Source organism: Myripristis murdjan, chromosome 9 (genome assembly GCF_902150065.1).
Source record: "Myripristis murdjan chromosome 9, fMyrMur1.1, whole genome shotgun sequence".
NCBI classification, from domain to species: domain Eukaryota; kingdom Metazoa; phylum Chordata; class Actinopteri; order Holocentriformes; family Holocentridae; genus Myripristis; species Myripristis murdjan.
This window is the reverse complement of record NC_043988.1, coordinates 10,426,292-10,452,185: the sequence shown is the minus strand read 5'-3', so window position 1 is coordinate 10,452,185 and position 25,894 is coordinate 10,426,292. Positions and strand designations below refer to the sequence as shown.

Here is a 25,894-nt window from a genome sequence, read left to right as displayed (position 1 = left end):
TGACTGATCCGTTTCCAAGCATCACCTCTACACTTACAAAGAAGGCCACAGTGGCCACAGTGTCTGGGACATCCGCCAGGTGCGGAGCCATCGTTTCAAAAGTGAGGGGGACAATAATGCTCAGGAGAAAATTTTTTTAACATGAAAAAATCAACAGGTTAGTGTCAATTTGATTTTTGTGGATACAGACCCTTTGAAACCCACAAGCTTTCTGAAAGCTTTTATTATACCCTATTCACAAAATTAACTTTATTCATGTTTTTTTTCATTTATTTTGTTTTGTTTTGTATTTTCAAAATTTTGGGGGTAAATCTGTGGTATTTATCTTAATTATTTATCATACTTAATTGGAAATACTCTCTCTATATAGAATAATAATAAATAATGTGATTTTCTACTAATATTTTACTAGTTTTGGACTTTTTTTGGTCATCGTCATTGTTTTCTTGGCTTAGTTTTTTTTTTTTTTTTTTTTTTTTTTTTTTACAAATTTCTTGCTGATTTGGGATAACTTCTTGGCACAGCATTTGCCAAAGGTTCATCAAATTGGACCAGTCAGGTTTATTCAAGATTTCGGATCCCACCGTCAAAATCCATCATTCCCCGAATGTGAGTTTTGTTCAAAACAGGTCAACAAAGGCTCAGAAATCCCCTGTCATGAACAGACAGACAGATGGACAGACAGAGCCCAATCCATACTCCCTTCCCCAGTCTTTGATTGTGGGGCACAAAAAAACTTTCTGTGCCTCATCAAAGCTGTTTAAGGAATTACGGCATTACTTCTTCACACTTCCCACCCGTGTTTATCTGCAAGGTCAGGAGAACCCAGTGAGCACCCCTCCAGTCTCAAGGTTGCATCTCTAAACTCTGGGCTACCACCGTCCAAACCACTGCTGCACTGCTGATTATGGCGGTCATCCTCATTCAGCTAAGAAGCCCTGGCAGGAAGCTCTAAACAAATCCAATTTTTCCCTGCTGGGGGTTTACACAAAGGGCGAAGCCGACAACCGCACTCAGTCATCCGTTTGTACACTCCAACAATGGAGACAATTATATTGGCATTAGAGCAGCTTTCCATTCCTTGTCCATGTAAAGCGGCTCTACTGACTTTGCAGCCAACCCTATGAGATGAAGCTGTGTACTACTTTGCTTGACTGGTCACTGAAGGGTTCCCTAGGGTTTTTTTTTTTTTTTCCTCTACAACCTCGCTGATGAAAATGGTTCTGATTTATGTAAAATGCTCAATGTAAGGCACAGTTTTAATAGTAGACAGAGACACCTATAGCCCACATCCAACATTATCTTCAAATGAGAAAATCTAAAGCCCCGGAGCAATCTGCTGTCTGTCAGAGAAAGCTCCCATTAGGTTCTCCATGTGGGGTTGTCACACTGAATAAAGAGCCAGAGAAAGAAAACCAAGCTTGATTTTAATTGGATAAGGGGTGCAGTTCTCCACAAGTTCTGCCACTTCTCATGATGGTGAGTGTGTGTGTGTGTGTATGTCTGTGTGTTCACGCAGTCTAATTACACCTATCCCTTTAAAAGTCAGCAGCCCTCTGAGCCCAGATGACGCTTGTGGGCTAACACAGGATTCCTACCTTATACTTTCTCTACTAGATTTCATGATTCTGGAGTGTGTTCAATCTGATGTAGGCAAACAGAGCCATAGCACTCAACAGCTGAACATAATTCTACATTCAACAGTAAGGATTATAATACATGAAATGTCAATCAGTCTGCAGCTGCAAAGAAATGTGCAGTCATATGCACGTCAGGACTGAACAATGTTTGTCCAGACTGTTCGTTTCTTCATTTCCTGTATTTTTGCAGAGCAGGGAACACATTAGGGCAGAATAGGTCCAGTTCACACAATATTGTTGAGGTTATCACTAAGACCCAATCCAAAAAAAGGGCTTGACCACGTAACTGGTCAATATTGTGCCGTCAACAAAGTCTTAAAGCAATAATGCCAAGAGCATGCTGTGGCTGCTTGGCTAAAATTACTGGTTGTATTGTCTGGATATGGAGGTGTTTACACACACAAGGAGAGATGTCAAAAGTCACAAAAAAACATTCCACAAGCAGTCACGTTATTTTACTTTCATGGGGTTGCAAATTTTTGGTTTCATTAATTGATTAGTCAGTAATATTAAAAATTGATTAATTTATTTAAAAAAAAATGTATACAATTTTGCTTATGAATGTAAAAATCAAAATAGTTTTTTTTCCTTTATCTATAACATTTGAGATGTGAATGGAATGTTAATCTGTAGCACAGACATTTAAAAACATTTTGTTGATTAGTAACGAGAAGCAGGTGGGCAGTGCTTGTCTACTGTGACTCAGCCTATGATGAGTCAGTGCAACAATAGAGATAATGCTGTATTACTGAAAAATAAAATCAAAAGCACAGGAAATAGTATATATCTCATAATAAATCTACTATCATGAACACTTATTAATAAAATTTGTGATTTGAACAGTAATTTAATCGATTATGAATTAATAATTAAACATCACACGTTATACTGACATTTTTGTGTGTTTGTTCATAATTTGACATTACTGAGTGTAACTTTTTCTTTATTACAAAAGATAAAAATCGGCAGGAATCAAATCCAAGAGATACGACAGGACAGAGTCAGAATACTGTTCCTACAACATCAGCGACAGGTGACATGAGTTAACACAACCTGCTGCAAAAACTATCCTCAAAGCCACAGAGTGAAGGTACACTATGTCATGTTAACAGCCACAGCATGCTGTCGTCCATCACGGGCCTCTGGAAGATCCCTCATATTGCAACTGCAGCAGCAGTGTCACAATTTAGCCTTTCTAGAAACAGCCACCATGCAAACCTCCAGCCCATGTGGAGGTACATGGTTTCACATGGTTTGCTTTGGTATTGATCAAAGGACGGGATTAGCCAATTTGAAACAAAGTGATCCCCATGCTTTACATGCTCCTTTATGGACTCAGCAGAGCATATCACAACCTGAACAGTTACCATGCACCCCCTGCATAAAGATGATTGTCTCCCGGCCTCTGTTGTGTACACACTCTTATGGATAATAAATAATCAAGGAGAATAAAGAGACACTGTGATGGTAGAATGCATCACAAACAGGAGTGAGTCTTTGTCATGCTCTGTGCACTGGGCTATCTATCTCTCCTGAAACCTTTGATCTAGCATTCAAAGGACCAGAAAGCCAGCTGACAATTGCAAAGTTTTGACAAAGCACTAATAAAATGGGTGGCGATATGAAATCTTGACAAACACTCTTACCCTATCACAATTTCATCTTGTCTGTCTCAATTTGATAAAATGTTTAAAATGTAAGAAATGATGAAAAACCGTTGAATAATTCATGGGGTGCAAAAACAATACGGTTGACAGGAGAGCACGGAGGGAAAAGCAAAGTGCGTTTGCAGCGAGTGCGCTTCTGTTTCCAATCGATAATTCACTTTAACAGATAGTAAACCAAGAGCCTAGCACTGCAGTCTTAATTAACAGAGCAGAATGGCTTACAGAGAGCAAGGTAGAAAGTACATTCAAATTATTCAGCAATATAAGGGGGAAGACATATTATACTGAACTAAAGTAGTAATTTTCAGGGTTGTTACTGAAAAATGATTAATGACCGTATGAGCAATATGAAAACATGAGTATTTAATAGCTGGATTTCCAACAGACTATATTTACCAACCCATTCAACAACCCTCTTAGCCTTTGAGGACTGATAATGGTTGGACACTGATTGTCAACGCTACACATATGATCCAAATTTTCCCAAATTTCCAACTGATGCCATTAGTAATTTATTGCATTTTGACTATTACTACTACTGCAACTTTAAGGTCTATTTGTCCTCAGATGAATGGATCTTACCTCTAAGTAAAGTTTAGACTTGAAAAACTTCCCCCTTAAGTAGCACCTGGGCAAAGGAAGAGAGATTGGCAAAAACCAACACCCCATTTATGGAATAGGCCTGAAATTTTTTGCAAGGTTTCAATTTTGTAATGGTTCTGCTCCAATTTCATTATACATTAAGTCAGGCTCTACCTCCTCTTTGCAGCCGATGCCCCCCAGGGCCCACTTGGCTGCTAAGCACTTTCAAAAATATGGAAGGCTAATTACAGCAGCAAAAGACAAAACAAGGACTTGCTGTAAAAAACATTAATGAAGCCCATAAATATTTGACAGTTATTTAAGAGGCAAATGCTGAGCAGGGAAGGAAAAAGTGCAAACCACTCAATATGGAAGATTACGGTACAAGCCTTATTCAAGAAATGATTTCAGGATAGTCAAATTTTCTCTGAATCTCCAAAAAAAACGTGTGCTCTAAGTCCTGTACTGACTTAGTTAATAACAAGTTTGCAATAACGCTGAGCTCCTCGTAAATACAGGTCACCTATCAAATATTTGAGTGAAATAACATGCAGACCAATTTACCTGTCAGTGGGGTGATTTGATCATGTAATGTGAGTTGAGATGAAATGGGTCAATATCAATTTAAGGTTTGAAAATGGATCAACTGATGAAGGCCTTCAGTGCAATGACCCAACATTTTAATGCTTCGGTGCATTCAATATCATCCTCTGGCTCAGAATGAATTCAGAAAGGGAATCAATGCCATGTTTGTTTTCATGGCTATTTTCTATAGCTGTTCATAAAACTTTTTGCTTGATGCTGGAGTTCTGTATACCGCTGCCACATGCCAAATATTCACCATTGTATGTGCACCTACAAGTGATGCAGCCCAGGTTGTCATCTCTGGCATTTAATGTATATACAGGACAGACATCAAAAAACACATTTTCACATTGAACCCTTTGAGAGAAAATATGAGTTAATCTTACAATGTGCCTGATCTGACATTAAAGACCCCCATTAAAACATTGACATTTCACTAAGTATGATCCAACACTTTGCGAGCAGGATGTGAGAATGTCAGCTCTCTTTGAGCATCTGAACACGTCCCAGACATCTGATCTGGGATCAGTCGCTACTTGAACACTGGTCAAAGAAAGACCATTTCCTGTCATGCGACTGCAGCTGCTCACAAACATCATTTTGCTACTACTGGCGGAAACTCTGACAAAGGCAGAAACAAAAAAGCTAAATAAACATTTTGGGGGAACAAAAAGTTCCTCCTGTTGAAAGGACAAGGAGTGAAAGATGACCTTATATTAACTTGGCCTCTGAGGTTAAACACCATGCAGTCTTTGTTAGTAGAAGCAAAATGGTTTTATGCCTTGCCTAAAGTAAAATAAAAGAATGTGATGAATGAGCAGTCGTAATTGACGTAACCAACAGGATTGAGCCCTTGTGTGCACTGCTTTGGCAAATCATTAATTCCAACATGAATTTACTATATTTTGAACATGATTTGAGAAAAGCTATGTAATGTAGCTTTTTTTTTTTTTTTTTTTTTTTAATAAAACAATGTAGCTTTTAAAATTAAGGATCACTAGCTCTTCTATGTATTGTATATGTATCATTAGAACCTCTTTCACCTGTGTTGACATTGACTTGTGCTAAGCAGGAGGAGACCGAGTTACAACAGGAGAGTTGTGCCTTCACAAGGGTGGTGCCAGGGTAGCACTGCCATCTCCATGTAACGCCCCAGGGGCAGCTTTATTTAAGTGGAGGCAGGCTATGTAATCAGACCCCCAGCCTGTGATTAATGTTGCTCATCTGTCTCCAGGCCTGCACAACTTAGTACAGCTCAAGCTCTTCCAAGCTGCTGCTTACAGCACAACCTTGTACCCTCAGTCATGGAAATAGGTAGAATCCACTTCCAACCCTCCTGGAGAGCCCTGAGCATCTGGTAGAAGCCAACAGGTAAAACATAACAAAATATGGTCGAGGAAAAAAAAACACCACTGTGGCAAAACAAACTGCATGATTCCTGACTGTCTTTGATGCTTAAGCTTTGTGCCATCTGTCTTTTATCAACTGCCACTAGGATGTTTTTATTCAATTTCTTCAGCTCATCCTTTAAATGACTTGTTTTGGAAAGCAGTGGAGGGGGAGAAGTCTTGGGGGCAAGCTGCTCTAGTTTAACAATCAAATGATGCTTACTGAATAAACAGCCCCTAAAGAGAGGTGAGGCTGGGCAAAGGATGGATTTATAAAGCTGTGCCAACCATCCTCGAGTGCTAACATCATCAAAAATACCTCCCTACCTGTCGGCACACTGTATTAATGAGCTATTAGGTGTTTGTGGGTAAACAATTTACAGTGCTGGCTTATTTACCGCATACTCACAGGAAAGTGCATCTGGGCTGGGAGTCTCTTCTCACCAGGGATCCCATCCATCTGCTGCCACCACTATGCTATTCATTCTATCACTTGGACAGATTTACACAAACCTTTTGTCGTTAGTCTGACATGTCTATTTATAATGGGCAGCACTCTTTAAACAGGAGAATTGCACAGGGTATTGGGCACCCCCCCTTGTACAATTTATAAACTCTTTAAGTAGTTTTTAAATCAAAAGAAGCCATGGAAATTCTTCTGACGTGCCTCTGGAAAATGAATGTTGTTATTGTGAATCCATAAAAAAGAATTCTACCGAGAGTTCACACATTCGGTCGATGTATACTGCACAGTCAATAGTGCACTCAAAATGCACTGGGCATCTTAATGTCAAGCCTGAAAACAGTAACACTTCAGACATTCAGGTGGTGTATGGGCGGCCCTAAGATACTGGAGGCAGCATAGCTCCTCTCTGGAAAACGGTATGGGTAAAGATCAATGACCAATGTGTTGAAGGCACTTTAAAGAGAGCAGGATCATACTTCAAATTCAGCTGTGGACAAAGCACATCTCCAGCGAAGGCTTCCCATGAGTCTCAATTCTTGTAGAAAGGCTGTGGATCAATACCACACAGTAATCTCGCACCAATTAGGCCAAACTGCTTCTTTCTAGGCAGCTTCAGCACTCTCATTGTGCAGAGGCTGAGGTCTCATAGCTTTCATAATAGCTGGTGGAAAAGTACATTGAGAGCTCCATATTCAACAGTTCAAATATTATTATGGGACTGTACATCACTGCCTCTCACAGGGCAAAGGATTGGTCAAAAATGACAAAAAAAAAAAAAAAAAAAAAAAAACATTTTTGGGATGTCAAGGTTTGTACCCCTGACCCCTTCACAGCAGCAAGATCATCTATTTCGAGTATATATGCTGTCTCTTACCAAAGTCTACGTGGGACGACATCCAGCCAATCGCCTTGAGGGAGACAATAGCCAACAGGCCAGAGCCCACAAAAGAGCCGATCCCAGAGAAGAAGAAGAACAACCCCATGATGGCGCTCTGCATGGACTTGGGGGCTGCTGAGTAGGCGAACTCCAGCCCTGCAAGAAAGTAAACATATAAACAGATCTTTAATGTATTATTGTGACATTTTACAGGGCAGTAAAATGGCAATACTATATATGCAATGAACAACAGAAAACAGCAAATAAAAGAGAGGCCTTTACATAGCACTGTCATGCGTGCAATATAGCCTCAATGTGCCATTTGAACATATTTATAAATAGAGCCATGGATAATCATCCCTGCTTTGTGTGAAATTGATCCACATACTGGACAATTCATCTCTGGAGTAGAAGGGCAAAAGAAGGAAATGGTATTGATCTGTATATCATATCTGTACTTATTCATGTTCCTGACACTGCAGCTTTTGAGTGGACTTTGGAAGACAGGAGTAGCTGTTTTGCAGTGTCTTCCACTGAGGATGAATCAACATCGCAGGGCTGGGCTAGTAACACCAGACACTGGTTACAGAAAACTGATGGGAGTACTCACTGTGGAGTCTTACTCACGATACAGCACACTAGGTTACAATTATATCTAGAAACAGTATCTACAGTATCTGATTTTTGTTAATATAGGGGAAACCAAAAAGGCATGGTCAACAACTATACATCAATTTATCTTCCATGGTGGCATTATTCGGTGGTGCCATTGTGTAGGGCATCTGGTGTTCATGACACTGGTCTTCGAAACAGAGGATGTAGTTATTTCTGGAAAAATATAACTCAATATTTACTGTGTCATGAAAGAAAGAAATGGATTGAAAAAAGACTGAAGGAGTGAAGAGAAGTCGAGATATGGAGGAGAAAAAAAACATCAAATCGCTCTCTTTCTGCCTAGAGATCTGTCTGCCTGCAAGCTGACATTGATAATTTCATGGCACCTCAAACATGTGATTTTTCAAATGAGGCCCTATAGCTACATCTGTCAGACGAGATTAGGGAGCTGCGGTTAAATAAGTTTGCCTTTTAAGACCTTCCTCGAAGGGGGATATTGCACAAATTAATGTGATGCACAATTTCCTTACAGATACCTACACTACAACTGTGGGGGGAAAAAAAACAATAAAACAAACAACAAAAAAAAAACATTCCATATAAGTAAAGAAAGTGGATAAGAGTGAGGTGGAAAACATGAATGACCTTTCAAGAAGTTTGCAAAACCACATTTATTTATATCCTAAGGTAACCTTTTGATACCAACAAACACTGGTCAATAGCTATGCATAACGCAGGGTACTGCAAAAATCAGTGGTTTTAAGAAATAGCCTTATGTAGCTAAGGGAATGGTAGAGACCTGTACTGTAACATTATGTTAAATGGAGTTCTTGTCTGTCTAGTCTGAAGACATTGACTCGAGATGGAATTAACATGATGTCCACAGTCCCACCATACACAAAACAAACAGCCTGACCTTTCTTGACCAAGAAGCAGAACCAAAAAAGGGTAAATAAATAAATAAATAAAATAAAATAAAAAGCACCATGGAATTTAAAATATTTTATTTTTCTTCCTCCTGAGGGCATTGTTGGAGGGGTGATTTTTCTTTCTTAGAAAATAGCATTAGCCTTTAACATTTTCAAAAGAGCAATACATAATTAAAAATCCCGCAGGGAATAATTTTGCCAAGTTTTTGCATATTCGTATCACCCAAAAGCAGACAAACCACAACTGGTGTACAAGCAAAGCATTACCCATGGCCCTAAAAGGCTGGGGATTGCAGGGAGAAAGTTTGTAGGCACCTGAGGTTTTAAACAGATTTATTCAAACAGAAGAGGACTAAGGGGAAATGTTCCTTTTTACCAGACATATGTCACAATTCTGTCAGCCAATTTTCCTTAAGGTAAACCCCTGTGGGATGACACAAAGCGGGAGAGTGTAGGAAGTTTATTTTAAGTATCCCTATAGCTTTGTTATATCTGTATTTGACTTTCATAGGGACTCTAATATGTGTGAATTGTCGTGTGTTTTAAAAGCAATATAGTTGCTCTGCTCTACAACTTTATAATACCTATATTTCAATACCGAACCATTAAACTTAAACATGACAAATGTTCATTCCACTTCAACTATGATGAAGGAAATAAAAACAATCTTAAATATTAATGGCTTAATCATCACTCCTGATAGATAGAAAAATAAGGAGAATGTTTTATAGAAGCACATGCAACAACATAACCCATAGTAATAGGAAGATGACTCAATCATGGCCCGAGGTCTAACAAACCCAAGTCACTAAGGTAATTGAGGCCTGAAGGCAGTAATGATTGTGATTGCAGAGGAAATGCCAAATGAATAAATTAATTAATTAATTAATGACAAAGCAGATTCCTATTGATTTCACTTGTGCACTGTATTCTGTCGATTCAAAATGCTACACAGGGTTGCAACAATATTCCATGTTACAATCAGTATATCTCTGACAGAAGCAAATTCATCTCTTTTGGATCAATGAAAATACTACTATTCCCGATTCTGGCTCATTATTTGCCACAACTTGATATTACAGTACCTAGAGGCAATTTCTCGCTGTATGACTTTGTTATCACATTCATGTTGTCCCATAAAGACACCAGAGCAACACTGAAGCAACATCCCTTTACCTCTCACAGGCTTTTATAAAATGGCATTTCCTCTTTAGGTCAGGGCTCAGAACAATGAAAGCTGGTTTGTTAGGCAGGGTTTAGCTGATTGCCATTAAGTATCAAACATAAGTCTACAGCTGTCGGTTCCAACTTGAACTACTTAAACTTGCTTTGACTCTTTTTTATGTATGTATGTATTTATTTATTTATTTGTCTGGGATATTTCTGTCAGTTATCAGCCATATTGCATGAAAAGATCAAAGAAACTATTTGCCTGAGGAAAGCAAACATTGCTAAAAGTTCAGTGATGGATTATGGATAGCTTTATATTGATAAGCAAGCGTCTTGGAAGGATATTTAAAGTTTCAAACTGAATGTAATCCATTGAGCAGGAACAATAATGCAACACTGAATTACACCACCACCAACATACGCCACGGATTAAACGGTGGGCAAGGTGGCTCTCAGGTAGCACTGATTTTGTGATTTTAACACACTGATTACACTGATTGGACCAAGGAATGCATTTAAATGTCAAAGCAAGGTGACATATTTGTTACTGATTGGCTCATAGAGGTAAGGCATCATTTGAGGAGGACATATTTATTATTTCTGGCTGACAAGATTGTAAACCTGGGAAAATGACAAGAAACATGGAAGGAAAAAAATGCAACAGAGGTTGAATTGTTGAATTCAAATCCTATACACAGTAGTGTATGTGCCTTAGCCTCCACAGCCTCCCGCTCATACATTTAGATATAATGTTTCATCAATCAACCATTAATCATTAGTGGGCAAGCTGGCAGCTTGCACACTCACTACACGTTCTTCCTATTATTTCTTTCTTTCTTTCTTTATTATTTCGTGCGTTTTTTGGCCCGTTACTCCTCCTACAGCTTTCGTTTTAGGCCCACACAATGAATGGGAAAAATGTGCGGCCCGATTGGGAGACGTTTGGAAATTACTTTTATAAGGAATCCGACTTCCGGAACTTTCGCAATTCCAATTTTACGGAAAATTTCCAAGGCTCTGAGGGGCAGAGCTTTTGACCTGCGTCTATACACCAAATACGAAAAACGTGTGTCTTGTGGAGAAGAAGCAACGTGTGGATTTTCAAGGCACTCCGACTTTCCGTTTCTCCGCAATTCCAGTTTGAGGCCGAAATCCAGATGCAATACGCACTAATGGCGGAATGTTCAGAGAGCCTGCTAAGGAAAAATTTTTTGGCCTGTAACTACTTCTACAGCTTTCGTTTTAGGCCCACACAATGAATTGGAAAAATGTGTGGCCCTATTGGGAGACGTTTGCTATCACTTTTATAAGCATTCCGACTCACGGAATTCTCGAAATTCCAATTTTACAGGAAATTTCGGCCATCCGAAATGAATGGCCAAAACGTCCCGAGGCTCTGAGGCACAGAGCTTTTGACCTGCGTCCACGCACCAAATATGAAAAACGTGCGTCTTGTGGAGAAGAAGCGGTGCGGCAATTTTCAAGGCGCTCCGACTTTCCGTTTTTCCGCAATTCCAGTTTGAAGTCGGAATTTCGGACGCAATACACACTAATGGCGGAATGTTCGTAGTGCCAGAGTGAGTGACATCACGGCTAGAGTGCAGCAGTCCGTTATATCTGGAACCCAAAATCTGGAGAGAGAAGGAGGAACATACACTTTTTTAACTCGCTCTAGGGCAGGCATTTTGGGGCGCTGAAACATAATTTTGACACAGTTTGAAAGCCCAAAGCCTTACCTTTCTCATGATACATTTTATTTTCTGTTCGGAAACTGCGCACCACGGTCACTCTTCCAGCTTGCCCAAGCAGTTTCCCCAGAAACCGCACTTTTCTAGTTTTATTAAGATATTTCAGCATTGGCTTTGAATTAACTAAATACACCAACCTTCATTAAACCTCAAGGTGATGTAAAATTATCATGTTTTCTGTTCAGGATTTGAACTGGGCAAAGAAAAGATGGTACTCACTCAAGGTGCCGTTCATTGTGAGTGAGGAGTAAATCTGTATGACAGGGGTCATCAACTACAGAAGAATTTTTCTAAGCAGGCACAGTGGGGTTTGGATTTACAAATAACAAAATTTAAATTTATTTAGGTCTAATTAGCCTATTATTGTTTAATATTTTCAGTTTCTTAGAAAATGAATGCTATTTTTATTGGCTTTTATAAGTGTGAACAGACTCCTAAAAAACATGGGACCCATAACAACTAGATACTTGTCTAGAAAATGCTCTCAGTGGAGCGCAGGCCTCCGCCACGCAGGCAGTTCACTGAGGATTGACAGCTCAAATCTGGAATTCTGGAAACCTAAATGCAGAAGGCAGTCCTGACTGGCAGGAAATATTGATTTGCTTTAAATGGTTTTGATGCTATAATGCAGTGTCCTGATTGGTGGAAAATGCTTGCAGGAAGAAAAGCCTTTTGAATTGTTTGTCAGACAAGCCAAAGCCAAAATGTCTTTCAAATGAGAACATGTGAATAAGAACAAAAAATGTTAGGAGAATTCTGAGTTTGTCCCCACTGCATGGAGATGTGGCACAAGCAACATTCCATTCACAAAAGACAGGAATTTGTTTCAGCTTCACCTGTCCTAGGCTGCTGCTATTCAGTGACCAGCGAAGCAAGTGAGGCTTTGTGAGTGAGGTAGGCCTGACTCATGCAGCAGGTTGTGTCGCATACTCACTGGTAACTAATAAGCTGACAGGTGGATTTATAAAGTCTTTTGAAACCGCAGGTTGGATGCACATATTTGCGGTTGGAAAATCATTCCTGATAAAATTATTTCCAGCTCAACTGTTTTTGGTGCTAATTCAATATATAAAATGCTACATATCCTTGATACCAGAACACACTTTTTTATTCTTTATTTATTCTCTTCACATTCTCTGAATTCATTAATATTCTGCGGGCCAGATGTGGCCTGCAGGCCGCCAGTTGACAAACACTGCTGTATGACATCTTGACATACTATTGAAAACTTTTGCTCACAACACTGTTTTTTTCCTTAAAATGTGAGGATAATGCAGGCTATTTGTTCTATTCAACAGAAACTCATTTCCTTATCCTGTGAAAAGAAAGAAAATATGACTGTGTGGATAAGATTTCCATTCTTTTCATGTCGTAATGCTCAAGATTAATGGAATTACTGAGGTATGAAGGTGCTGTGCCAGGGCCAGCTGACCACAATACCACAACAAATTGCTCCTGCATTGGATGGTAAAACAGACAGTAGAACAGTGAGGCTTATCGATGAGGAATAATAACCTGCAGAGACAATGTCTCCTTTAACTTAAATCAATCCTGCTGGTTTGCGTCGCTCTGTATTCCTTATGTTGCAACTTCAAGTGTGTGGAGTGAGAGGAGTTTTTATGTTTCAGGAAAGGAAAATATTGATTGGATGAACCATTATTGCTGATTTGACCTGTCACTGAGGTAACAAGCAAAGTCTACTTATTGTTTAACATCCTGTGTAGTCCCAGTGCCTAAGAAAAGGTGTTCCATGGTCACCCACCTGACAAACCCATGGCTCTAGCAGCCTCTAGAACTATACTATAGACCGGACCATACACTTTTCAAAAGGCTGGCACTGCAGGTTCCTATGGTGAGAAGTTCACTGCACCCCTGGAGGGTGCTTTCCTGGCACAGATTGGAGTGGATGATGCAATCACCTACCTGCTATATGGCCTATTTCCACCTGGATAATGCTTGTAGCAATGTTAGAATCATATTTTTTTTACTTCTCCATTGCCTTTAGCAACCCCTCCAGCTGGGGGACAAACTCAAAGAGATGCAGATGGAGGCCCTGATGGTGTTTTGGAGCACGGCTTATGTCACCAGAAGGTCACAGTTTGTGCGCCTCCAGGAATGTATGTTCAATTAAGTCAGTGAGCAACATGGGTACCCTTTTCCTGTTCACCCTCCACATCCCTGACTTCAGATGCAATACATGCAACAAAGTCACGCCACCCACCAAAGTTCACAGACGATTCGGTGATTATGGGTTGCATCACTTCCACCCACACCTCCCACCCACTCCATGACAAACTCCCCACTATGAGGAACATCCTCGGCAAACATGCTCATACCATCACTGCGTGCCCAGGAGAGCTTCAGACATTTTCCTGTTGCCGACACCATTCGATCACATAAAGCCTCCATAAGGGAGCGCTTATGCAAGGCCTATGCCAGCTGGGAGGATGTTAGATAGCTCTTTTCTGTCTCTGTATCTAACTGTCAGCAGCCTCGAGGTGCTGACTGATAATTCAACATGTCATCTTTCCACGTGTAATCAGATGCAGCATGTCACTATGTCATTATGTGCAACATGCTAATAGAAGCAGTGTGTCAACTGGACTAAAATACAAGCTAGATAAGGACAATTAATACGACTTGTTCTATATATGTGTATGATTTGTGCAACAACTTTCATCACTCATATACTGATACAGTATATCCACATATGGAGGGAACATCGGGTCAGAAAGCATTGTTAAATGTCAACAGGCCAGGTAATTAGGCGAGGGCATGAAAAGTTTTTGTTATTTATTCTGTCTCAAGTTTGTTGCTGTGGTGACAATGGAATTTTACTCAGGAATAAATGAACTACCTACTGTACCTATTTATCCATATAATTATCTACATATTAGGACAACCAGCCAAGGAAAGAGCATCAATGTCGGATTGGTCATTGGCTGGGATGAGGGCATATTCTTTATCATTTCAATTCTAAAGGTTACTTTATCCACAGCTTATTTATAAAATGTCCCATTACTGAACAATGGATTGCAGTGAGTTTAGTCAGACAATCAAGATAATCAACTATCAATTGGCAGCTGGGGTTATTTGCACTGACTATATGACCGTAGTCATCAGTCCACAATAACAATAAGCTGGTGCAGTGTGACGGTGATTCAAAATAATTACATATTCAAGAGGAGTTCACGCATTAGTCTTCATCGCATTGTTCTTGTATGTGCACTGAGCCCATAAACTAATCAGGATGGTTTAGTCTGCGGATGAATCAGATCATTTACAATCTTACAAGTAGAAAAGGTTTACCTATCCAATGTTATGTCTGTCATTAGAGAATATGGTACTGTTACTGGTCTGTATCATGCCAACCTGGCTTCAAGGACACACAAAAAATTCCACTACAAATTCCACAGAGGAAGTCAACCCACTGTACCTGCAATGCTGGCGAAGATTTCGCTGATTCCTATCAGCACATACTGAGGCACTTGCCACCATATGGGTAAATCTGCAGCGTAGTAGGTGACTTTACCAAGCACCTGGTCAATAGTGCCATTTGCTCGGATGATGTCCAGTCGTTTGGTTTCCAGTATACCTGAGGGGGTAGAAACAGAGAACAGTTTGCACAATCACAGTTAGGTGAGCGTAAAAATTAGAAAAAGTGTTCATTACCCACATTATCCTAAAAAAACTGAATGCATCTTTGACATTTTTCAACCTAGAGAGAACTAGGGTGAGGACATTTGACTTAATTCTGTAACACAGATTCTATATCAAAAGAAAAATGCTACAAACAGGGCATGGGCTGTGATATAGCCTCTGCTCTATAGCGATATAATACAGTCAGGACGACAGAACAGTTACAAAAATACGTAGCACCCTTAAGTTCATGACACCAACAAACAGCCAAACACTGCACAAGTTAGGGGATTCAGTGACAGTCCATTAGGGATTTAGCTGGTGTGAAGGCTAGCCGACCACTTCATTAAGATCACATCTGCATGCTCCCAGATTATGGAAGTTAGTAATAGAACAGTGTAGTCGGCTCAACAATAACAGCCAAGCAGTTGTCATCAACCGCTACCGCCTCGTAAAAGCTTTATTCAATAACCATTATCATGTAACCGGCAGCTATTTCCAGATAACTCCCAGAGACAGCCTCCTATCATAACTACACTTAATGCTGTATTTGAGAGGAGTTGTAGCCTTGTAATCCAGCTATCCTATAATACCAGCCGTCCATCTCAGGCAGTGTGGCCACTGGGCTGCCCAGAGCAAGTCTAATACTTCCTATAAATGCACATACCCAGCTTTTTTTCCCTCACTAAACATCACACATCAGACAACCCTGTGTGATCCCTGGAAAATTTGCTCCAGCTGTTATAAAAAAAAAATAAGCTACTTTTAGACAGCTACCCAAAGCAGATTAGTAAAGTTAAGGGAATGTGATAAAAAGTGATAAGGAATCACTTCAAAAGCAATTTCAGTGCATCTTTACAAAATTGCCCCTAGCGTTGGCTGAAGTCAGGGTTTGCTGTACACAAAAAAGGATCAGAAATAGTGTATGTCTTGAAGTATCCCCAAAGCACCGAAAGTCCGGTTGTCCTTGTAACCATGTGTCAACATGCATTGTGAAACCCTGTAAAGTGTCTCTGCACCTGTGTCGTCATGACAAATTCTTGTGCAAGTTTTGCAGTTGTTGATGAAAGTGATTCTCATTCTGAACACAGAGTGGCAGGTTTACAATGCAAAGTGTTGGTCCTCGCTATTCCCCAGGCAAAAGATGTCACTCTTGCTCATGCTGAACTATCCATCTGTCAGTCTGTGGTCTCTGAACACCAGGATTTCAGCTTGTGGACAGATGCAGATAAGCACCAAGGAGAAATGGAAAGCCAGCTGAGGGAAATACAGTTCATAACTTTGTAAGTAGAAGATTGTGCTAGGCAGCTCCCAAGTGTGAATGTGTGTAACTGAATGAATGTGAAGCAGGGTGATGCTAAAAAAACATAAAATCTAATCAGTTCTGAATATATAAAGGTGAAAATATCTGTGATACACTACATAAATGGCTCTTATATCATTAGTACTGCATCTCATGATTGTACACATCCTATCCAATCATCCATTTTGACTCCAGTGATCCAGGTCAGAGTTAAGGAAGTGTTACAAACTAGTAGTGTGTGCACCTATTTCTACTCTGTGACCAATGCCCGCACCACTGCACCACCGTAAACCCTTTCTCTCCACTCCCAGGACTTAAAATTGCTTTCTGCAAAATTCAGAATTTTATTTTGCTTGAATTCAAGTGCAAGGATTGCATGTTCTTTCAAGAAGCCAAATGGAAAAGTAAAAACCAGAAAAGCTTTTGAATATCTGAAATAAACATGTTTGCCCAGTCTCCCATCCAGCGATGTCCATGTCCTCTTAAAGGCAACATTCCTTCTAACAAAAAAGCAGTCTCATTAGATGTGGTAAAAAGACCTTTTACAATAGCATAGTAATTGAAATGGATATATTTGATAGGCTATACCAGGGCTGAATATGTCCCAAACTGCACAAGACTTCTCCCACAACAAACTTTCTCATCTGCACTTCAATATGTCTGCATGAAAATAGCACATATATAAGAGTTTAGTGGAACCTATCTTCATGAGACAATGTATGAGTAGCGATCACAGCGTCTCTGGATCATATTTGCTACCACACAGCTCCACACCTTGTACAGGAGACTGTGTGGGCAATGAGTCAGAGAACAAGCAATCACTAGCATTATGTGAGCATGTGGCTGTGCTGATTAAAAATGCTCTCAGGGTGCTAAGCTGAGCTTTTTAGTAAATTTGAAAATATTTAAAGCTTCTTTTTAGATCACCATTAAACCACATCTAAACATGTGTTTTGAATTTTTGTTGGCCTGAAATGTTGATGTTGATGGGGCTTAAGAGTGACTGGCAGCATCATGAGTGAGGTAGTTGCACCCTTTTGGCTCATATGAATCTATAACGGACTGTGTGATGTGACTGACCTTTCAATATGCAAGTGGAATACTGGTATATGCCATGATACCAAATGTGATGTTGACTTTTGTTAATTTTTAAGCAGATCAATGGAAGATGAATACCATATTTATACTAGAGGTACATTTAATTTGTATCTTCTTTGCATTCTTTAGGGCTTAGTTGAAGCCTTATACTTTTTGTTATTTTGAACAAATTCTTAAATAACATTAAAACATAATTATTCATTAGGCCTACAATTATTGTTAACTTGTCCTAACGCTTGCTCATGTATCAATTAGCACTCTGCTGGAAGCACACCCATCAATACTTGAAAGGTCACTAAGAACAGAGTGTGTTCATATTCTGTTTGGCAGAAGTATATCAGGGGTGTGTGTATATGTGTGTGTGTGTGTGTGTGTGTGTGTATGGGTTGGGGGGGGTGTAGTTGTGGAAAATGTAATGTGCATTGATTCTGAAGAGTGTTACTGATTTGCTTTCTTCCTTGCCTCAAGGCTTGTCTCCCTCAAAACATTTTAGCTTGAATATATCAATGCAGCAGCACCCACTGACAGGCTGGGCTCCGACTTTATTTCAAAGATAATCCACAGGCTGAAACCAAATTGGACTGAGCAGCGCTGTCGGATGCAGGCGCAGTCAAACAGAACCAAAAAGTGAGATGCCACAGCTCCCCCTGTGCTCTACAGGGGTGTGGAACAAAGGCACACCTTTGAGGGTTTTTTTTTTACCTTTTCCCATTCTGTACAACAACTGTTTACTGGAAAGTGTCATTTTGATCGAGGGGAAATTAATACATCTATGACAAACGATCTGCTGAACAAAACTAAACAATGAAGTCAACTCATTATGGCAGAAAAAAAAAATCATGGCTGGTCATATGCATGCAAGTTACACTTGTATCATATTAAAAGATACCTTAACAACAACGTTGCACATATGGACATGGGAGTTACATAAGTCCTGCAAACTAGAATTCAAACTAAGAATGCCAAATGACGCAAATTTGATGCTGTACCTGTGCTGTTGCTTTGCCTCGGAAATACTGACTGCATGAGACATTTAGCAAAGCAAACAAAGACTAACTTTGTTGTTGTTGATACCAGGGTATTTGGTTGGCCTACTTATTCATTTGACAGCATAAAGAGGGGATGTCTGAAAGCACACATACCCGCTGCCACGGCCGACCACATAACAAAGAACATCCCCACTGCAATTCTCTTCAGGGAGGAGGGCAGCAGGCCACGGCGTTTAAGTATGGGGTCCACCACTTTGTCCTTAAGGGGGATCAGCATGAGGATGAGCACTGCGTCAAACATTGTCAGCCAGGCCGCAGGAAAGCGGAACGGCATCTGATGGGGAATCCAGAGGAGAAACATGAGGAAAAACTGTGCAAAAAGCGCAAGGCATGAAAAACAATACTGAGAATGTCAGTGCATTCCAGTCTAGTTCCTCATGAGTGAGTGTGTGAGTGTGTGTGCGTGTGTGCATATGTGCATCTGTGCGCGTGTCTGTTTGTCACTGTGCATGTGTGTAGTTATCCTAGGCTTGATATTGCTCTGGCACCCCCAGGTGGTCAGAACTACACTAGACATGATGAGATGAATAATATTAACACCCTTCACAAAGTCAAATGAACACTCGGCCTGATATTTACAGACACGATCAACAAATCAATTATTTTTTCAGCATGCATATCCACTAAATGTTCAAGTGGTTTGAGAGACCAAGTGTTCTTGAATTTATCAAAAATAAATTCAGTTTTCAGCACAATGGGCTAAATCTATTACCATAAAGTGGAATCTTTGAATTGAATAATTATGCCTTGCAAATAAATTGGGTGATTTCTCAATCAGATAGGAAAATCCATTGTGAGCATACAAATACCGGCTATATCTCATTGAGTGAACAATGATAGAACTGCAAACTGCTAGAGATCTATTTTGCAATTCAAATTTTAAGTGCCATCTGAGCTCCCTGTGTCTCTAGTTTTACACTTTTGATAGTGCCATTTATTCTCAAATTGAATTTCCATTTCTTAGAGTAACTGCTGGCAAAAATATGTTGTGCCTTAGAGAGTGTTTCCCCCTTTGTTTGCTCATTATCATATTCAAAACAATAAAAGTGCTAAGTGAGACTTGCTTTTCCAAGGAAAGCCTTTGGCCTGAGAGACAGAGTGTCTCTGCAGGCAGGTCTCTATGCTGTTAAGAAGACAAAGCCTGTCCTCTCCACCTCCCACAACAGACTACAACTCATGTGCATCCTTGTCATGTATAACAGGGCACCATACTGATGACTATATGATATTTCATAATTTAATGTGATTCCTCCCAACAGTGTGAATCTTACAAAGCCATCTAATCAGCATCTAAATGAATGGCCACTTGAAATATCAGATTATTTCCCATTGCCTCTGGCTAGAGCTCTTAAAACCAAATGTCATCATGGACTACTTTGATAGGCATTCCATTCTGCATCCTGTTCCCAGTTATTAATATTAGTATGGGCTTTGTTTGCTAGAAAAAAAACGCAGTGTTTGCTCAGTTTTACCACTGAAATGTGTCAGGTGAGGTGAGAAGGCAAGTCACAGAGGCATCTAATCTCACTTCCCTTATGATCCTGAGAAATGCAGAGGCTGGTAACAGAAGAGGCTTAGTTCCTTTTTTTGATAATAGATACATATCATGTGAAGAAAAAAAAAACCCTATTCTCGTTCCTTGGAATTTAAGCAAAAAAAAAAAAAAGACATACATAACTATGGCTGATACTTTCAGTGTCTCAAGTCTTCATGGCTGTAAGGTACATTATTTTTACATATTACATGACTATGTGTCATACAAAATACTGGTTAGACTGTGGTTTAAGCACAAGTGTTTCACTTCACATTTCTGTGATATCTGTGCACTTCACCCATCGCCTCATGTGTGCATGTTCAAAAAGCAGAACACCAGTGCTGTACTTCCCAACCCAAACCGGATTCATCAGTTTTAAAGCTTTGATTCTTGAGGAGTCGTGCATCTTGTCAAATAATTGAGGGTGCTCCGGTCTTCAAAGCCCCTCTCTGAACTCAACTAACAATCTGTCAGAACAAGACACCAGTACGTCTGCAACAGTCTAGTCAGGGGGAATCAGGTCTAGATGGAGGAATTGCTGTGGAGAGATACAATCATAGCCAGGTTGCTAATCGGTGAGGTATTAGTCTGGGGAGTAAAGTTCTGATTTAATCCCCAAGGCATTACCAATCTTTGCTGCCTCCAGCTGTTGCCTACGTTTGTGTGTCAGAGATCTACTGACTCCTTTAGTTGCAGCGGTGGCAAATCTAGTCCAAATATTCACAGGGATCTCCAAAATAGTATGTCAAATGTCTACCGTTTTATGCTGTAAGAATAAATGTCTAACATAGTGTAGCTGCGGTGAATGACAAATCATGTCATTAAGATACATGCTGCTACTACATTGCTGTTGTTGATTTGAATAAACAACAGACAGGTAATTGGACTGAGAGTTTCTCCACGCTGGGTTACCTGGTGGGAGTCAGCAGTGCTGTTGCTGCTGGATTCAGTATCAGGAATCCTCAGATGGAGGCTCTGCAGGACGTACGTTGTCTGCATCTGCAACACAATGAAGAGATTAGTGTCGCAGCAGGAGTGACTCTCCACTTTATAATCACCAGGATGTCTGGTGCACAATCATTCTTATTCAACATTTAAACCACAAATCACTTCCTCACATCCTCTAAAACTTACGCATACACATGCACATGCGTATCTCGAAATTCCTGGTCTAATCTTAAAATATGTGATGTGTTTGACGTCTCTTGTTTTAAATATGCATTTATGCTCTTTTTGTTCAATTCAATTTGCTAGACGGTATTAATAATATGCTTTGGCTTTTACATGTGCTGTTCTTACCTGGAAGTACACAGTCCAGTATGGGATAAGGGCAAAGAATACAGGGAGGATTTTCACTAAGGCTTTCACCTCCTCTACTTTCTCCTCTGGGAACTTCCCTCCATAGGTCACTTTGGCACCATCCAGTAGTGACGGCTTAGCCCTTGGTCAAAGAGGAAAGAAAACAGTGTTCAAAGCCACGCCATGATTGATAGCAGCAAAAAATAAATTATAAAAATCCAGTAAATATCCAATAAACACGGGCCAGAATTAAACTAAACTCTTGAGATGGGAGACTTAATCAGCCTTTTTTATGACAACTTCCCCTTAAATAACAGCCCTTCTAGAGATAGGACAGAAACTTTATTCTAAAGCCTATAATCCCCATCTCTGGAGAAAACATCTTAATAAGGAATTCTTGAAAGGCTGTGGGATTGGCCAACTTGAAATATTCAATGTCAAGTTTTTGAACCGATTGTGCTACTTTGGTTCAAAGTCAAGTAATAGCACTTGGAAATAAGTTTCCACCACAGGGAATGATGATGAATGCCTGGACCAGTGGAAAAAAAAACAGAACTGAACAGGGGGATCAAAGGAGGCTTTAACATAAAGGTCTACCAACAACACCTTACTGTGCTCTTCTGCTGGATCAGAGTCATCGTCTCACAGAACTCTTCCATGAACCAAAATACTTCTTACACTATTACAAAGAGTCTTCCCATTGATATTAATGAGGGCTTTGCTGCACTGCTTTGTATGCTGTTTGTCTCTTTCTTCCGCTTTCAATCCGGGACAACTGCATTTCATCTGTCTTGTCTTTCTTCATATCACTACAATACATAAACCAATAAACTGACTGACTCACCGGAGCAAGTTAGGTTCTTTGGGTTTCTGGGAGGAGCAGCAGGCAAAGCCGAGGATCTTGAACATGTCTGTGAAGGCACTGCCATCCGCTGGCTTGGTGATGAAGACAGTGCGGCCCAGCAGAAAGACTAGAAAGGAGACACCGAGGCACACTGTGGGAATGATAAAGCCCAACTCGAAGCTTATGTTTTGCTGGATGTAGGCCACACCTCCCAGTGATAGGATGGCTCCCAAATTGATGCACCAGTAGAACCAGTTGAAGAATCGGCGAGTGGCCTCTGGTCCTCTGTCTTTAACCTGACAGTCACACAGCAACAACAGAAGATGGCCTTGTTAGAAGGTCACATTTATCTTGACTATTGGTTCACAAGCCTTTAAAGGCAGACTATGCAGTTTCATATTGGAGGACACACCACTTTGTTTACTAATGTTAAGAATGAGAATGAGGAAGAACAAAGCCACTCAAGTTCATGCAAAGACTATTAACCCAAAGAATTAATGGACCACTTTTAAATGCGTGTCATGAATCTAATGTTTTGATGTCAATTGTCCACAAAAGCATAAACAATGGAGTGAAATGCTTTTAGATTTTAAGTTATGATGTGGTAAAAGAGTGAACTCCTGGGGCATTTTAAAGTTCAATTCTTTTGATAATTGAGTGCCATTCATCAGTCTTTACCACATCACAACAAGGTGGGGTGCCCTCCCCTTTGAAACTGCGTAGTCTGCCTTCAGTGTATCATAGTGAAACACACTGTCATTGCTGTGATGAGAATGTAATTGGTAGTGAAATCCTGTTACAGCCCTATCATTGTGTGGTAATTCTATAACTATATTACAATAGTGCATGCATAAGCCTACATGTTTAAGCCTACGGACAGACTGAAATGGAAGGTTGATTAGCATTGTGCTTGTGGCGTGTTTGGTGTAGAATACATCAAACAGACGGGAGGTGGTATTTTTGCGTGGTGAGGAGGGATTACTGAAATAAACACAGCAACTTCTTGTTTCTAATTCTTTATCTGCCTACTGTGGCCTTTGAGCACTGGATCCGTGACATTAAGATAGCTTACACAATCAGCATAAAATGTATAAAAATAAATGTCATGTAGGCGAGCTGATGATATTGTTCTCAGATTGGTACTTTACTATTCTATGAAGGGTTATCCCCAAGGAAAGAAAAATGTCATCAGTGCATGATGAAAACATTTTTTTCCCCTGTCTTTAACATGTACTCATCTGACAAAATTGCCGAGGTACAATTAACTGTTTGGGAGATAGATGTCAAATAATTCTGAGACATTAACAAGCTGAAGATGTGCATGAAAGCTTATACAACCCATCCTTTCTGAAATAGTATGTACTGTATATCAAGCTACTTTTAGAGTTCTTAGATTTTTATTATTCTTAAGTCCCCACAGTGTTAATGGGAGTGCCCCTTTCATACCTTAATTGCCCACGTCAAAAAGATTTGACAGACAATACATGACTTAATAATAAGTTCTGTCAAGTTTCATACTTGAGCATCAATTATATAATCCATTATATCAAGAAGCTGTTTCCTCTCCTCTGAATTCTGCTTTGATTTCATTTCCACTTTAACATCTATCAGCTGCCTACACAGAGGCATCCATCCTGGTTCAGTGTGTGCAGCATGAGTAAAACTGTAACTTGATCATTATTATGCACAGGTTGAAAAATTAGCCAAAAGCCCACAGCATTGACTATTACAAACTCTAAACTGCAAGAGGGTGCAATTACTTCTTACTTGAAAACATGTTTCAGACAGCTTCCTACACAAAATAATCTTGTGCTGTGCAGAACAGAATTCAAGGCCACAAATCAAGCCGCGTGTGGTATAATTTCCTTCTTTCTTTTTTTCCAAACTTAAGTATTAACAGCCTCCACTGTCACTTATTTTGCACATTTACCAACTGCTGAAGGAGAATTAGAAAAACTGTGTGCTGATATTCAAATTTCAATTGCAATATTCAGGAAGAGAGGCACTTCGGCAAAAATTTAACTGTTGACTGCCATCTATTGTTGAATATTTATTATTGTAAATTGTATTAGTGCTGTAAGATACACTTGCTTCTCTGTCTCCTTTTTAAAAACAATGTAAGTCTAATATATGGATGTTATGTATGGTGCTGTGGCTCTAAATACGATCAAAAGATGTGGCCAATAAAACAACAAAAACATGTGGATCATACTGTATGATGACAGAAATGGACTCAACACTAATCAAAGTCACCCCTCACCCCTATTTTGAAAAAGTCTGAACCACCCCTGGATGGATTATTTTGAAAAACAATGACCCCATTGATAAACTTCACTCTTCTCTATAATTGGTTCTTGAGCCAGAGGTCTTCTGGGTAATCCTATGCTTTAATGTTACTCTTACTGTGACCTGTTTCACCTCTTACTACAAACAAAATATCCTTCAGGGCTCAGTGTTCGGGTGTGTGTGTGTGTGTGTGAATCTGACAGGCTGAGAAAGAGAAACTGAGGGTTGTTGCTGACACAGTACCATCACCAAAACATGATTTTAATGAGGCAAATTAATTTTTCAGTGGTTAACATCTACATGGGTATGCATGTCTGATCAGGCTGTCATGGTACAACAGCAATCACACTGCATGACTGTCTTTGAACATGTCACACTGCATGCCTAATCTTACACAGGCATATCTAGAGACAAGAAAGCCATTCTGAGACCTTTCAGCCCACTTAGAGATTTGAATGGGAGACTTTTCATACTCTACCTGATCTGCCCCAAATGGAGTGATGTTGGACTTCACAGTGCCCACACCTAATGCAACTAAGAAAAGTCCAGTGTAGACAACTGGCCCACAGTATGCACTGCGGGTAGGGCATGTTATATTGCTGGGAGGGGTACTGTTGCTCACACACTCAGCAGGCTGCACTGGAAATGCCATCTCTTGACCACACAGGTGAATCCTGGTGTCCTCGTTTGAAATGAAAGGGAAAAATAGTATGCCAATGAAGTACAGGATCAAGCTGGCAGCGATTGTCCAGAACTTCCCAAGGTATGCATCAGCCAACCAACCACCAAACGGTGAAATCAGGTAAGTGATTCCCATGAACATCAGAGGTGCCTGGCTGGCCTGGGTGCCTTCCCAGTAAAAGGGGTTACTATTGAGGAAAAGCACCAAATTGGATGTGATGCCATAGAATGCAATCCTTTCTAATGATTCGGCCAGCAGGATGGCAGCACATGCCAGTCTTCTTCCCTGGAAAACTGATGGTGCAGGTCTGGTTACAGACCCCGAGTCCAGCAGAGGGGTGCTCTCATTAGCATCCCTGTTGTTAGCCATTCTCAGCCTACTTAATGGCTTAGGACAGGCTTTCCTCTGGGCTAGTGTAAAACTTCAAACCTTGAGTGGGAAAAGAGAGGTTACACGGGTTAGTTAAATGTTGCCACGTAGAAACTATTGTTGA

At 40.1% G+C, this 25,894-nt stretch overlaps 1 protein-coding gene across 1 annotated transcript in view; it reads right to left on the bottom strand.

Annotated features, from left to right (window-relative positions):
• Positions 1-25,894, bottom strand: part of slc15a4 (solute carrier family 15 member 4) — a 29,137-nt gene that overhangs the window by 2,847 nt on the left and 396 nt on the right. The window contains exons 2-8 of the mRNA XM_030059794.1: positions 25,198-25,830; positions 22,434-22,729; positions 21,590-21,731; positions 21,203-21,289; positions 18,850-19,030; positions 15,104-15,262; positions 7,203-7,361 (exon numbers count right to left, since the gene is read on the bottom strand). Coding sequence (XP_029915654.1) covers positions 7,203-7,361; positions 15,104-15,262; positions 18,850-19,030; positions 21,203-21,289; positions 21,590-21,731; positions 22,434-22,729; positions 25,198-25,770 — 1,597 coding nt within the window. The 5' untranslated portion in view covers positions 25,771-25,830. The remainder of the gene's footprint in view (positions 1-7,202; positions 7,362-15,103; positions 15,263-18,849; positions 19,031-21,202; positions 21,290-21,589; positions 21,732-22,433; positions 22,730-25,197; positions 25,831-25,894) is intronic.